Here is a 14,815-nt window from a genome sequence, read left to right on the forward strand (position 1 = left end):
GGTTCTGGTCCAATCACGGGCTTTTAAAGCCCAGTTTCTGTCCCATTGCATTTTGGGCGGTTCTGGTTGCCGAATTACGAACTTTTTCCGCAAAAAGTTCGGAATTCGGCCGAATTTCGAACAGCCAATATTCGGGTCGAACCGTTGGTCGACCCAAACCGTTCGATCATCCCTATTACAGATGAGCCTTCACTGTGTGCAGCAATAAATGCCAAGTTTCTCTGACAAGTGGCTTGTCCCATGTCACTACACACTGTAACTTGTATGTTTGCATTTAGAGGGATGTGCTCAGCCTGCGCCCAGTCCACTAGTCCAGTGTACTTCTGTTGTCTCACTCCCAGGTAACAGAATGTGGTCCTACCATGCACATAGCATGGACCTCATGAATGCACTTGTATCAATGTAATGTGGGTTTAGATCCAATTGCTATTGGATACCGACCGTTGGGGAGTGAGCCAAACAATGACCCCGTCGCTAATGGAGGACCTGTCACCTTACAAGGGAACCATGCCTAAAAATTGGTTGCTTGGTGTCTTGAAATTGTACTTGGTTAGTCTTAGCAACTACACTCCTCTTCTTGTCTTGGTGTTACTTCATACCCCATAGTACTTCATACACCCTGGTTCCTTAGATACACCAGAACCAACATGCACCCCTTTGAATAACTTCAGAATAGGCTCATAGCCATTAATATAACTTTACTGAACAAGTGCGGCATGAGAGTTCAATATGAGCGATGTCTTTTCTCCAACTCTTACTATAGTAGTGTGGTTGCCCAGGCATGTCTTTGTGAAGCAAAGTCCATTGTGGCATTGTCCATGGCTTGGCTGGCTCCGAAAATCCCAGTGTCTTCAATCCTGCTTCCATGTACCGACAGCTAGGAAGATTTAACTAAGAAGGAAAACCTCAACAAGAGCACAGGACCTCAGCCTTGCCTGTTTTTATATCACGGGGGGGGGGGGGGGGGGGTGGCTAGGTGCAAAAAGCCTGAGAACAAAACTTCCACAAGTTAACCCCTTCCCCTGGCCTGGGCCAGCCGCTAACTCACTAGAACCAAACACAGTTCAACCTGCCTACAAATTCATCATGAATGCTGCTGCAGGACTCATTCATCTTACCAACTGTTCAATGTCCACCACCCCTCTCTACCAGTCCTTACATTGGCTTACGCTCACCCAACTAATACAATTATAAATACTAACAACAAACTTCAAAGTTGTCCACAACATCACCAAGCTACATCACCAACCTCATCTCAAAATACCAACCAAACCATATTCCTTGATTCTCTCAAGACCTCCTGATCTCGAATTCCTTTGTTATCTCCCCCCATGCTTTTCTCTAGGACTTCTCCAGAGCCTCTCCCATCTTCTGGAACTTCCTACCCCAATCTGTCCAACTATCACCTACTCCTTTTCCAGGTGATCTCTAAAAACTCATCCTTTCAAAGTGGCCTATCCTGTTCTGATTTCGTAAAGCTATGTAAAAACTGTTGGATGATAATAATAATAATAATAATAATAATAATAATAATAATAATATTAATAAAAGTAATGTGTCATTTCTATTCTGAAATATATGGAATATGTATAGATTTCATCACTCAATGAAAGTCTTGACAATCTACGTTCTCCTGTAACACCTGTTTCCTCCTATCTTTTCCTTTAGGTCAAGTTTGTGAAATTTGCTCCAGGTTTCCTGATAAGCGTGCTAAAAATGCTCAAGTTTCCGGACAGGTGTGCTAAAATTGTCCTTATCACAAGCCTGAAGCTCTCCCTTGATTGGCTGACTGAGCGTATATAAGCTGATCAGACCTTACAATTACCACTATAGCAAAGAAAAGCAGAAAATGGCAATCCTGTGGGTCCTGTCCTGCCTGGCCTTGCTCAGCGGAGCCTATGGTGAGTACACATATTGTGTGTTTGTGGCACTTTGTATTATATATAACAGTTATATATATATATATTTTTTGCACATACTAAATATATATAACAAACATTTTAGACACATACATTGATAGAACGTACGTAAAACATAGAATATTGAACTGATTGTAATGAAAATTGTTGGCAATTTGCATCTTATTAATCACAACGATGAACCATTCTAATTTAAATTCAGTTTTCAGAATTAACTTCTGATCTAATATGTATAAGACAATAAAGCAAGCAAACTACTGAGCAATATATGGCTGGGATAGCCTGGCTCCGCCTATTTAACTATTAAAAAAAAAAAAAGGAAAATCTACCTTATTAACAATGATATGTAGACAAAGTGCAAAGACGTTAAAAAAAAACCCCAAAAAATGAAAAGCCAACACATTGGTTTATTATATGGTAGTGTGTAACAATGTATTAAGAATGTGTTTTTTTTCTCAGGCTGTGGTGTTCCCGCCATCAAGCCTGTTATCTCCGGCTACGCCAGGGTTGTGAATGGTGAAAATGCCGTCTCTGGTTCTTGGCCATGGCAGGTGTCTCTTCAGGTAAGATCATTTTTTACTTTCTGTAGGGGTCCCCCAAGGCTCTGTCCTCAGACCCCTTCTCTGCTCTATCCACACCCACTCCCTTGGTCACTTGAAAACCTTCCATGCCTTCCAATACCACCTCTATGCTGATGACACTCAAATCTATCTCTATACTCCCCACCCCACCCCTTTAATCTCCTCTCACATTACTAAATTACTAACTGATATATCAGCATGGATGTCACATCACTACTTCAAACTCCATCTTTATAAAATTGAGCTCACAATATAATAGAAGTATCAGTCCCAACCGCTCATGCCAGAGTACTGGGTGTAATCCTAGACTCTCACCTGTCCTTTCAGCCCCTAATCTAATCAATGTTCAAATTTAGTTGACTTCACCTCAAAAATATCTCCAAAATCTACTCCTTCTCAACCAATGAAACAACAAAGCTTATTAATCACTCCCTTAATATCACTCACCTTGAATATTGCAATGGCTTTCTCATAGGACTGCCTCCACATAGGCTCCCTCTTCAATCTTTCATGAATGCTATTGCCAGACTTTTTTTACCTTAACAACTGCTCAGTGTCCACCACCCCTGTCCACCAATCCTGACTTTCATTTGGTGTCCTTCGCCCCTCATTGCCAATCTTTCCATTAGCTTCCATTCCATGTCTGCTTCTCTTCTCTGCCAATGCCTATACTGGCTTTCATTCAGTGTCTTCTACTTCTCTCTGCCAATCCTTCCACTGGCTTCCGTTCAGTGTCCTCCACCCCTCTCTGCCAATCCATTCACTGGCTTCCATTCAGTATCCTGCACCCATCTCTATGAATCCCTCCACTGGTCTCCATTAAGTGTCCTCCATCCCTTTCTACCAACCCCTCCACTGACCTCCATTCAGTGTCCTCCACCTCTCTGTGTCAACCCCTCCACTGGCTTCCCTTCAGTGTCTTCCACCACTCTCTGCCCATACCTTCACTGGCTTCCATTCAGTATCCTTCACCCATCTCTACCAATCCCTCCACTGGTCTCCATTAAGTGTCCTCCATCCCTTTCTCCCAACCCCTCTACTGACCTCCAGCCCTCTGTGTCAACCCCTCCACTGGCTTCCCTTCAGTGTCTTCTATCACTCTCTGCCAATCCCTCCACTGGCTTCCATTCAGTGTCCTCCACCACTCTCTCCAATCCCTTCACTTCAATTTAGCATCCTTCACCCATTTCTGCAAATCCCTCCATTGGTTTTTATTCACCTTCAGTAAAGGGGTGCAAACTTTATGGCTGAATTCGCATCGCATTCAGACCAAACTCATGCAGGACCCTTTTTTTGTTCGCACCGGAATCGGAATCGCGCTGCAGTTTGCAAACTGATTGCTGGGTGTAGTTAAGTTAGCTTACACTCTGCAATCAGTTTGCATGAACAGGTTGCGATTTTGATGCGGTGCAGATTTGCAGTGAATTCAAAGTGAATTCACACCGCATCTAGTGTAAATCTGCCCTTAAACTGACCTATATTACAAGAAAAGGAAACTCTACAGTCTTGCTGGCATAGATAAATAATAGCAACAGGAGAGCTGAAGGTGCTGCTTTGGGATTCTTCCGGTGTTACCAGCATGTCTGACTGCTTAGACAATTAGTTATGTGATATGAAGGTAAAGGGAAGTGTCAGAGTCCAAAACAGCTGGTACTTTTCTCCATGGGTTAGGTGAAGTCATCTGTATATAACACAATAACCTCATGATTTTTCTTCCACAGGACAACACTGGATTCCACTTCTGTGGTGGTTCACTTATAAACAGTCTCTGGGTTGTCACTGCTGCCCACTGTGGAGTCACGTAAGTTTTATATGATAATATTCTACTACAAAATCATCATTCACTGCAATGCTTCACATCTCTCCATCCAGGTGGTTCTGGTCAGCTCAGTAGATTGCTTTTAAAAAAGCCTGGATTCTTTCCTGGGTGTACATAATATAACTGGGTACTAATATTTATAGGTAAAGTTGATCCAGGGAATATCCGATTGTCTCTCGGGGGTTTAGGAAGGAATATTTTCCCCTGCTGTAACAAATTGGATCATGCTTTGCTGGGGTTTTTCACCTTCCTCTGGATCAACTGTGGGTATAGGATTGAGTCTAAAAACCATAGTCACCACGACCCCTAACCATTTACCAATGATCTGCCATGTTTCTCTTCCATCTAGAACTGCACATCGTGTGATCCTGGGTGAATTCGACCAGTCTTCCAGTGCTGAGCCCATCCAGGTCAAGACTATCGGCAGAGTAAGCTCTTATTACTTTCATTTTTTAGGGAATATTAGACATGAGAATTCTACTTTTACAGGCTCCTTTCCTGCATTGAAACGACTCACTCTGATTTCACTGCACACTGCGAGCTTCTCACAATTTACATAAAAGCTGCAGCAAGTCGGATATAGCCTGCCTCATAAATGGGTTGAAGAATATCCAAATCATACAGCCCAGGGTTAGGCAACCTTGGATCTCTAGATGTGATGAAACTACAAATACCATTATGCCCCAGCCTCTGGGAGCCATGTTTGTGGCTGCCAGAGTCTTGCAATGCCTCATGGATTTTGCAGTTTCATCACAGCTGGAGTGCCAAGGTTGTCTACCCCTGTTTAAGGGTACAGTCACACCTAGGAATGCACCTGTTTGCCGGTTAGATGTGAGATCCACAGCAGGGGTGAATGCTATAAGAGCGATTACACGTGATTGGTCCCAATTAGGTGCAGGAGCAGGCAGCCTCCCATTGCTTTCAATAGGGCTGCTTCCCACAGTTAATGGAGGAAACCCCCACTGAGGTTCTCACATATAATTAGCATGCAGGTGTACTCCCAGGTGTAAAAGCACTAGTATGTCCAAAGTAACTGTTTGGGTCCCTAACATATGATGGCGGCTTGAGGTGGAGACAACTTTCAGTATAATGTTAATAGTAGATTATAAGATGACAAGTAAGCAGATTCAACTACAAAGAAGATTAAGAGGGACATTTATTACAAGTTCAGTAGTAGATTCTGATTTATTAAAATCTATAAAAACATTAATCCTTATAACTTTTCTCAGGTCTTCAGACACCCCCAGTACAGCTCCTTTACCATCGTCAATGACATCACCCTGATCAAGCTTTCCAGTGCTGCCACCCTCAATAACCGTGTGGCTCCCGTGTGTCTTGCTGCTTCCTCTGATGTCTTCAATGGAGGAGAAAGATGCGTCACTACCGGATGGGGATACACCAATGCTGCCAGTAAGTGGATTAGATATTCTTTAAAAAATACAATATTGACCAGTTAAAGTCCTCAAGAAAAAGAAGCATGCCCTAAAAATCCTCCATCAAAATTTTTAGGGCATACCTTGTATGCTTTGGTCCTCTTCTCCTGCTGTGGCCATCCTGCAGATCTAGTTGGTGAGATCCAGCAGTTATTTTGGGAGCAGGGTCATTCTTTTTGAAAAGAGTGAAATATAGACAATGTTGGAGAAAGAAATTGTCAGGTCACCTGTGGCCAGGTGACACGTGAACCCTGTTGGGGACAGGGGTGCACCACAAGGTAGTGAACCCAATAGTTGACTGCTGCGGATGGACAGGAAACGTGAACCCAATATTCCCCAGGGCGCGGTGTCTAAGGCCCAGCAGGTGTACACCAGAGCCTCTAATGGTGAGGATGGGCTTCACTGCAGCTGAACCCAGGTCGTGGTCCCTGGAGTCCCCCAGGTCATGCTCCGTAGGAAGAGAGGGGAAGCAGCCACTTAGGACACAAGGAATAGTGATGGGTCAGCCGAGGTCGGGGCAAACAGACAGACGAGGGAAACCGAGAGACAGGCCAAAGGTCAGGGTCACAGGCAAACAGGAGTAGTCAGGGATGAGCCAAAAATCGGTACACAGCAAGGTAGACGTAGCACACGGCAGACAGGAACACAAGCTAACAAACAAAGTTGAACAGCAAAGCAGACCTGCAGTGCACTAGTTAATATAGACTTCCTGGAATGGCCTGGGGTGGAGCCATACAGAGAGTAGAGACGATAAAAGGCAGCCAGAAAGAGAGTCAGGCCTCTAATGGAGACATGGAGGAGAAGGTAAGCTGCCGGCCACTGTTGCATGTCCCTGACAGAAATAAAAAACATCTGGTGACGTGTAGCCCTTCCACTGGATGCTTTGGAATATGCTAGGTTTTTTTGGTGGAGTAAATTATTACTTTAAATATTGGTGAGCAGATGAATTACCTAGAGAAGCTTCATAAGTTGGAAAAACTCTTAGACTTTTAAAGTGAAAATGGGGGAAATTGTCAGTTCTAGCCTGGTATGAATAGGCATCTCAATGACATGACCACAATGTGGTCTTCTAAGGTGGGCTGTCAGTCTGGTATGAACAGGCATCTCAGTACCTTGGCCTATACTGTGGACTTCTAAGCTTGGCTGTCAGTCTGGTATGAACAGGCATTACAATGATATGGCCATAATATAGACTTCTGAGATGGGATATCTGTCTGATAAGAACAGGCATCACAGTGGCATGGCCATAATGTGGACTTCCAAGGTGGGCTGTCAGTCTGGTAAGAACAGGCTTCTCAGTGGCATGCCCATACTGTGGACCTCTAAGGTTGACTGTCAGTGTGGCATGAATAGGCATTACAATGATATAGCCATAATGTTTATTTCCAAGGTGGGCTGTCAGTCTGGTATGAATAGGCATCTGAATGACATGACCACAATGTGGTCTTCTAAGGTGGGCTGTCAGTCTGGTATGAACAGGCATCTCAGTGGCATGCCCATACTGTGGACCTTTAAGGTTGGCTGTCAGTCTGGCATGAACAGGCATTACAATGATATGGCCTATACTGTGGACTTCCAAGGTGGGCTGTCAGTCTGGTATGAACAGGCATTACAATGATATGGCCATAATGTGGACTTCCAAGGTGGGCTGTCAGTCTGGTATGAACAGGCGTCACAGTGGCATGGCCATAATGTAGACTTCAAGGGTTGGCGTGTGGTATGAAAATACATTACAAATAATATGACCATATTATGTATCTTCATCAGTTGTATATTGGAAACACTCCGAAGGCAATTTGTGATTTACAGGAGGAGTATAATAAACCTGATCAAAGATTCTTTCAGTATCTTCAGCTCCATCGTGTGCTTACATCACAAGTCAATATAAGTGACATTTCCCTGACAAAGATTCCACTCAAGGATACAGAGATGAGAGAAAAGTATAAAAGTATAAAATAAGGAGCCTTATTTCAAAGATATAAATATAAAGCCCTTTTGGGAAGTTACCTAGAAGCCTTTACCATCCCTAACAGAAAAGGATGGGAAAAGCAGAGATCATCACAGCTTTTTTATTATCAATAGAACATATTATACTATACCAAAATGATTTAAATTGGGTCGGAGGGAAAGCCCCAATTGCATGAGATATCAAAGGACCTGACAAGGACCTGGCAAACCTTTGTACACATAGTTTGGCGGTGCCCACAATTATTTATGTACTGGCAGTCTATTTTAGATACCACCAATAGAGCTATCAAGCACAAGTTGTTCCCCTGGGTGTGTATCCTAGGGAATGTAGACGAGGAATTGTATCCTAATGAGATAGGGGTGCCAATATCCAGGATTCTGTTTCTCGGTGGAAAAATCATTGCATTCAACTGGGCACCTCCATATCCACCTCCTTTAGAGAACTGGCTAGCACATGTCAATTTGACCCTTCTTAAAGAGCATTTGATATACCAGCCCAGGGATACTCTGATACATTTAAGAAGCTTTGGGAACCTTGGCTTTCTGTCCCTGGTTTGACATCTACTTTTTTGGCAATGATAAATCTGATGAGGTGTCAATGTCTCCTTGACCACTTTTAACTACATTGATGAGTAGTAGTACGAATTACTAAGTTGCATGTCTGGCAAACCTAGAGATTAAGTATGCTAGTTGCCGTGCATTTTTAATGTTAATATTTTTTCTCCCTCTCTCTCCTAAGCACAAGCCAAGCCAGCTAAACTCCAGCAGGTGGCTCTTCCTCTTCTGACCAACACTCAGTGCCAGTCCTACTGGGGATCCCAAATCAGGGACACCATGATCTGCGCTGGTGCCTCCGGTGCCTCCTCCTGCATGGTACGATGACATACACACTTTCTTATGACCAGTGGGGGTTCTTTTAGACCCTTTAATTGTTTATATATGTGTTTTATGATTTGTTCCAAAGTTCAAGTTCTTCTATGAGACACGTTGATGTTTTATTGTAAAGAATATATAAGATGGCATTAAGCTTGGCATGGTGGTTGAGCAGTGCCATCATGAGGTAGATGACCTTAAGTGGATTATACAAAGTCCAAAAATTGGCAATCATGACATAAGGCCATCTTAAAGTGCACATCCAACATTTTCTTTTGATAGTCTGTAAAGAGTTGGGAAAGATTAGAAGCCCTGTCAGTATTTTACAGCTATCCATGGCTCCCTTCATTAAGTCTTCCCTCACTTTCAGTCTTGACAGTTTACTGGACAGGAAGAGAGGGGAACTCTCCAACACCGACAGAATTAAAATCACTTTTTCCAGGAGAGCAGGAAGAGACTAGGACTTTATCTCTTTCTGTGTCCCTTTTGAGTTCCCCTCACTTCCTGTCTGGTGAAACATTGTTAGCAGAACAGGAGTGAGGCGAAATCCTTCTAGTGTAGTTCTGAATAGCAGTAAAATCTTGTCAAATCCTCCCCCCTTCCCCTATGAAAAAGTAATAAAATGGCTTGACATATGCTTTAAGTACCATGCAACTGCCTACTGGTCTACTTATTGCCTTGAAGGCAGGTGCAGTCTACTGTCCCCACTGCAAGTGGCGCTCAACCTTAGCGGCAATGCAGGGGGAGAGGAATTAATGAGGAACAGGGTTCCTCCATGGTTTCCTGAGACACTGGGGTAGCGATCCAACTGGATGTGGGCCATTCATGTGACTCTGGTGGCCATCTTAGGTGTGGCAGAGTCTATATAAGACCCTGGCCCCTGGGTTTGGCATGCTCTATGCGATTGGGTAGTGTAGGGAAAGGTACCCCATCTGTTAGGGACAGTACTAGCGGTAGGGAAAGGTTTCTGGTGAGGAGGTAAAGCACAGGGTCACATCTCTCTGGATACCTTCATGATTGGGCACTAGACAGTCAGGCTACATTCTGTCCCCTCTTAACAGATGCTGTTGGTTCGGCTGGAACCTACCATCTCACGGTATGGGACACTGAGTGTGCCCGGCTGGGTAGCTGTCCCAGTGTGAACTGTTTCTGCCTTACTTCAATATGTTTTTTATTGCAACTGGCTGTGTGAGTTATTGCCACCGCACCCCTCCTACAGGCTGACCGGCATGTGACATGAGATTTAACTGGTAACAGGTTCAATGGACCCCTTACAAGTTCAAACACAGATCAGGTCACTTGTTGATGAATTGGATAATTTTTTGTTGTCTGTGTCTTGCTAGGTAGATTTCCATTCACTTTCTGTTACAGAGATACAGCAGAAAGTGAGAGTAAATCTCATCAAAGTGAATGGATTTCTCTTCTTAGAGAGTTGCCACAGGAACTTATGTCTCCATTGGAAGATTTCCCATCACCTCTTGCTCTGGTGACAACTCTAAAATATTGGATTTCCCATCAAATTCTGTTTCAGGGACAAAAATAAAGGGTGACTCTCTCCAATGGGTACAAAGACAGCAATAAAAACCATACACATTTCTGTAACATTCCCTTAACACCCATGAGACCCAATATAATAATAAACACAAATTACGGCTTCTCTTAAAATGTATGTTAAATTAATATTAAAGGCTTTCTTTTTTTAAATAACAAACATGTCACACTCACCTGCTCTGTGCAGTTGGTTTTGCACTGAGCAGCCCCGAATCTCCTCTTCTCGGGTGCCTCGCCACGCTCTTGGCCTCTCTCTCCCGCCGAGTGCCCCCAGAGCAAGCAGCTTGCAATGGGGGCACCCAAGAAGGCTTGTTCCATTCACACACAGAGTCGTGGCTCAGCTCCCCCCCCCCCCTCCTCATTGGCTCACTGGCTGTGATTGAAAGCAGCGGGAGCCAATAAGGAGGTCCCGGAGAGAATCTCATGCTCATCGCTGGAGGAAGATCTGGCTCAGGTATGTATTAGGGGTTGGGCGGAAGGGGGGGGGCTGATGCACAGGGAAGGTTTTTTAATTTAATGCATAGAAGGTAATAATACCTTGAGCCTATAGAACCACTTTAACCTCAAAGAAAATCTTTGGAATTACGTTGCAATCCAAATACTGGTTCCACTTATGTTGCAAATATACCGGATTGAGTCTACACTCGATTGTAGATGATATTATTTTTTGACTCCATAGTTCTGCAAGAAATGCAGGCCAGTGAGTTGTCACAGGAACTTATGTCCCCATTGGAGGATTTCCCATCCCCTCTGGCCCTAAAATGTTGGATTTCCCATCAATTTCTGTTTTAGTACAAATGGAGAAAGCGAATCCCCCCAGTGGGTACAAAGACTGTAATTAAAATGTACAGCTTTTTTTTAAAGTGTTACTGGTTCCATTAATTTACAATGAATTGAATCCCCATTGAGGTAGGAGTTAGTTATGTCCTGTTGAATTAATGAATACATTATTATTATTTCATGACTCCAACGTTCTGTAAGAAATGCTGACCATTGATATCACACATACATTCATCAACATGAGAATTCTTCTAATCTCTGGTTTGGTTCTTTCAGGGTGACTCTGGTGGACCCCTTGTGTGCGAGAGGAGCGGAGCCTGGAGACTGGCCGGTATTGTGTCCTGGGGCAGCTCTTCCTGTGCTACATCTTCTCCCGGAGTCTACGCCCGCGTCACCGTCCTCAGATCCTGGGTGGACCAGACTCTTGCCGCTAACTAAATACCATCCAATCCATTTATGATACTCAATAAAGTAACTTCAACTATTTTTTTGCTGTGTATTTTCTTAAGATTCATGTAGAGCTCACTCCCGAAGGAGCTACTGGTTTTTGGGTTCCTTTGTTCCTGGTGTTACTGACCCCCTAGACCAGTGGTGTCCAAAGTGCAGCCCAGGGGCCTAATGTGGCCCTTTACTTGATTTTACAAGGCCTTTGGAAAACTATTTCCCTTACTGATACAAAACACTATTCCTTATACACCAGCAATGGGGCATTGACACCAATGATGGGGCTCTATTTTTTCCACTGACACTAATTGTGGAACACTATTGATCTTTTATTGAAAAGAATCAAGCAACATATTTTATACAAAAGTAAAAAACATAACTATAGTACAATATTCCAACAGAAAACAAAGGAATACACATCCATGTGCAGAATATATACAATATATACATAATCCACTTCCAACATTTTTAGAAAACTATTTACATAAAGCAGCAGAGAGGGCCTAAGAGGCACAACCCATCACCTATGTATGCAGCCATTTATCAAAAACTGAGCATTAAGAAAAAATCTAGGGTGATAAGAGACAGAAAGCCACACCCAGGACAGAGACTACTGGCAGTCAGGGAGGCTTGAAACCCCTCCACGCCTTCAACCAAGCCCTCTGACCCCACTTGTCTCTCTCAAGCACCCGAATCTTCCCCACCTCATGCAGAATGTCACACACCACCACCTGAACAGGAAGGATTTTACGCCGAAGGGTGACCTGACACCGTGCGTTCCAGGTGTAATAACGGACTACTAAGCTAACTAAAAAAAGTGTATCCAAACAAAAGCCCCCACCAGTATTGAATGCTCCATACACCCACTCAGCATAACCCAGCCTGGAGAGGAAAGGAACACCGAGGGCCCGCCCCACCTGTTTGTATACCTCTATGTTAAAAGGGCAACGAAGCAGAAAATGGTCCATAGTCTCCTCCTCACCTGAACATTTCTCCCGAGGACAACCACGATCCATCCCACTGCGGAATTTCAAATTGCCCCGAACATAGAGCCTCCCATGGAAGCACAACCAGGCCAGATCCCTGAATTTAAGGGGGACTCTAGCCAAATTAATCAATCTTAACCCTTCCCTCAAAATTGGGCCTGGGCAATCCCTTAAGGCCAGTGGGTCATGAAAGACTTCGCTCAAGACTCGGCTCATAAGGACTTTCCTCAGAGCAGATCTGAGATCTTCAGCCGACAGTCGCCACTGCCGCAGCAACTTCAGACACGGAGCGACATAGGCTGGGAGCTGACCACGATGACCCCTGAGATTCTTCACTTGGCCACCTTCTTCCCAAAGTCGCAGAAAAGGCCTAAACCAAGATCTAAACATGCCTGCCCATCCAGGAGGTTCCACTGCAAGCATACTACCAATGTTAAACTTGAGAAATAGCAGTGAAAAGAAAAGAACGGGGTTGACCATACCTAAGCCACCCTCCCTCCTGGATAGATAGGTGACATTCCTCTTGATGGGGTTCAGTCTGTTCCCCCATAGCATCTGGAAGAACACACTATAGATCCTAGCATAGAGAGACACTGGCAAGATGCAGACAGGGCTGACATACAAGAAGATCGGTATCAGGTAAGTCTTAATCAGATCAACCCTTTCCCTCAGAGATAACTTCCATCTCTTCCAGCTGACCACCTTAGTATTGGCAACTTCCAGCCTGCCTTCCCAGTTTTTAAGGCCATAATCGCCAGGTCCGAATTCAATGCCTAATATCTTAATTTTTTCCTGGGGCATTGGAAAGGTGTCCGGGAGATCAAACCCCTCACCTTCCTTTCCCATCCAAAAAACTTTACTCTTTTCCTGATTGATCTTGGAGCCTGATGCTTCAGAGTACCGTGATGTCAGAGAGACCACCTCCTCTGCTTCATCTGTCCCAGTGACAATCACTGACACATCATCCGCATAGGCAACAACCCTCAAAGGCGGCTCACCCGGGATTCCCACTGGTACCCCACACAACATGCTGCTCTCTAGCCTCCTGATGAAGGGGTCGATTGCAAACACATAGAGCAGGGGACTCAGGGGACAACCCTGGCGCACCCCAGAACCAACCTCAAAGGACTGTCCAACCCAACCATTAACAAGAGGGAAGCTTTCTGCCCCCTTATACAAGACTTTTAACCAATCGACAAAACCACCCGGCAGACCGTACTTACTAAAGAGCAACCACAGGTACTCATGGTTGACACGATCGAAAGCCTTTGCCTGATCCAATGCCAGTAAATACTTTCCCCAGCCTGCAGCCCTGCACTGCTCCAAGGCCTCCCGGACAGCTAAAACCGCTGTGAAGGTGCTCCTACCCTGGATCGAACAGTGCTGATGGCGAGAAAGCAAAGACTCTGCTACTGCCGATAGGCGCCAGAAAAGTATCTTCGCCAGCACCTTTCTATCGACATTGAGAAGGCTGATGGGGCGCCAATTCTCAATCATCGAAGGATCTTTACCTTTTGAAAGAAGAATCACAGCTGAGTGTCTCATGGAAGGGGGAAGCACCCCCTCAGCAAGACAACTGTTAAAAATCTCTACCAAATGTGGGGCCAGAATAGACTTAAAGGCTTTGTAAAACTCAGCCGTCAGACCATCCGGTCCAGGTCACTTCTTGATGGCAAGCTGTTCAATTGCCCTCGTCACCTCTTCAACTTTGATCTCTTCTGTCAAATTCATCAAAGGGACATCTCCACCATTTAGACCTGGAGTAGAGTCAAAAAAGCTTTCCCTCTTGTCTCGGTCAAGCTCTTTCCTCCCAAGAAGTTCAGCATAAAAAGACCTCACGACCTCCAGGATCCCTGACCTGGACTTTGTCAAGGAACTTGTACTATCCTTAAGGCCAATGACCATCTTAACAGCTACACCCTGTTTGCAGTTCTGGTAAGGGTCAGGCGAGTGGTATTTCCCATAGTCCCGCTCCAGAACCAAAGAGGTATGCCGATCATATTGACACTTCCTGAGGAGGATTTTCACTTCAGAGATTGCCCCAGGATCTCCTCCTCTCGAGACAAGAATATCCAGCTTCCTCCGCAAACGTTGGTAGGTCATGTATCTATTAAACTGTTTTTTATTGGCTAGGCCCCTGAAGAATCCAGCAATCCTCTTTTTGGTCAGCTCCCACCACTCAGCCTTGCTGCTACAAAAGTCCAGGATGGTCACCTGTGCCTGAAAGAATTCCTCAAAGGATTGTCTAACATGTTCTTCCTCAAGGAGAGTCAAATTCAATCTCCAGATGCCTTTGCCCCTCTGAGGCCTCCTTCAGAAAAAACCTATCTATCCTACTCTGACTATTACCTCGATGAAAGGTGAACCCTGTGTCATCCGGAAGGTGCTTAATGTGCACATCCACAAGACCAGCATCCCTAACCATACTATTTAAAAAAACGCTATCATATCCCAGCCTGTC

The 14,815-nt window shown here is 44.5% G+C and overlaps 1 protein-coding gene across 1 annotated transcript; it reads left to right on the forward strand.

Annotated features, from left to right (window-relative positions):
• Positions 1 to 1,842: 1,842 nt before the first annotated feature.
• On the forward strand, positions 1,843 to 11,394 carry LOC309559535 (chymotrypsinogen A-like). Its single transcript, XM_082262828.1, has 7 exons — positions 1,843 to 1,901; positions 2,379 to 2,482; positions 4,222 to 4,301; positions 4,669 to 4,747; positions 5,549 to 5,729; positions 8,460 to 8,593; positions 11,201 to 11,394. The coding sequence occupies exons 1-7, from the start codon at positions 1,850 to 1,852 to the stop codon at positions 11,360 to 11,362; spliced, it is 792 nt and encodes a 263-aa protein (XP_082118954.1). The 5' UTR covers positions 1,843 to 1,849; the 3' UTR covers positions 11,363 to 11,394.
• Positions 11,395 to 14,815: the final 3,421 nt, after the last annotated feature.

Source organism: Pelophylax lessonae (assembly GCF_965119305.1).
Source record: "Pelophylax lessonae genome assembly, chromosome: 1".
In the NCBI taxonomy this organism is placed as follows: domain Eukaryota; kingdom Metazoa; phylum Chordata; class Amphibia; order Anura; family Ranidae; genus Pelophylax; species Pelophylax lessonae.

Excerpts from the sequence above, each read along its gene's own strand:
- LOC309559535 (XM_082262828.1), top strand. The coding sequence starts at position 1,850 with ATGGCAATCCTGTGGGTCCTGTCCTGCCTGGCCTTGCTCAGCGGAGCC. Across the intron at positions 2,483-4,221 it reads CATGGCAGGTGTCTCTTCAG|GACAACACTGGATTCCACTT; the intron begins GTAAGATCATTT and ends TTTCTTCCACAG. Across the intron at positions 8,594-11,200 it reads CCGGTGCCTCCTCCTGCATG|GGTGACTCTGGTGGACCCCT; the intron begins GTACGATGACAT and ends TGGTTCTTTCAG.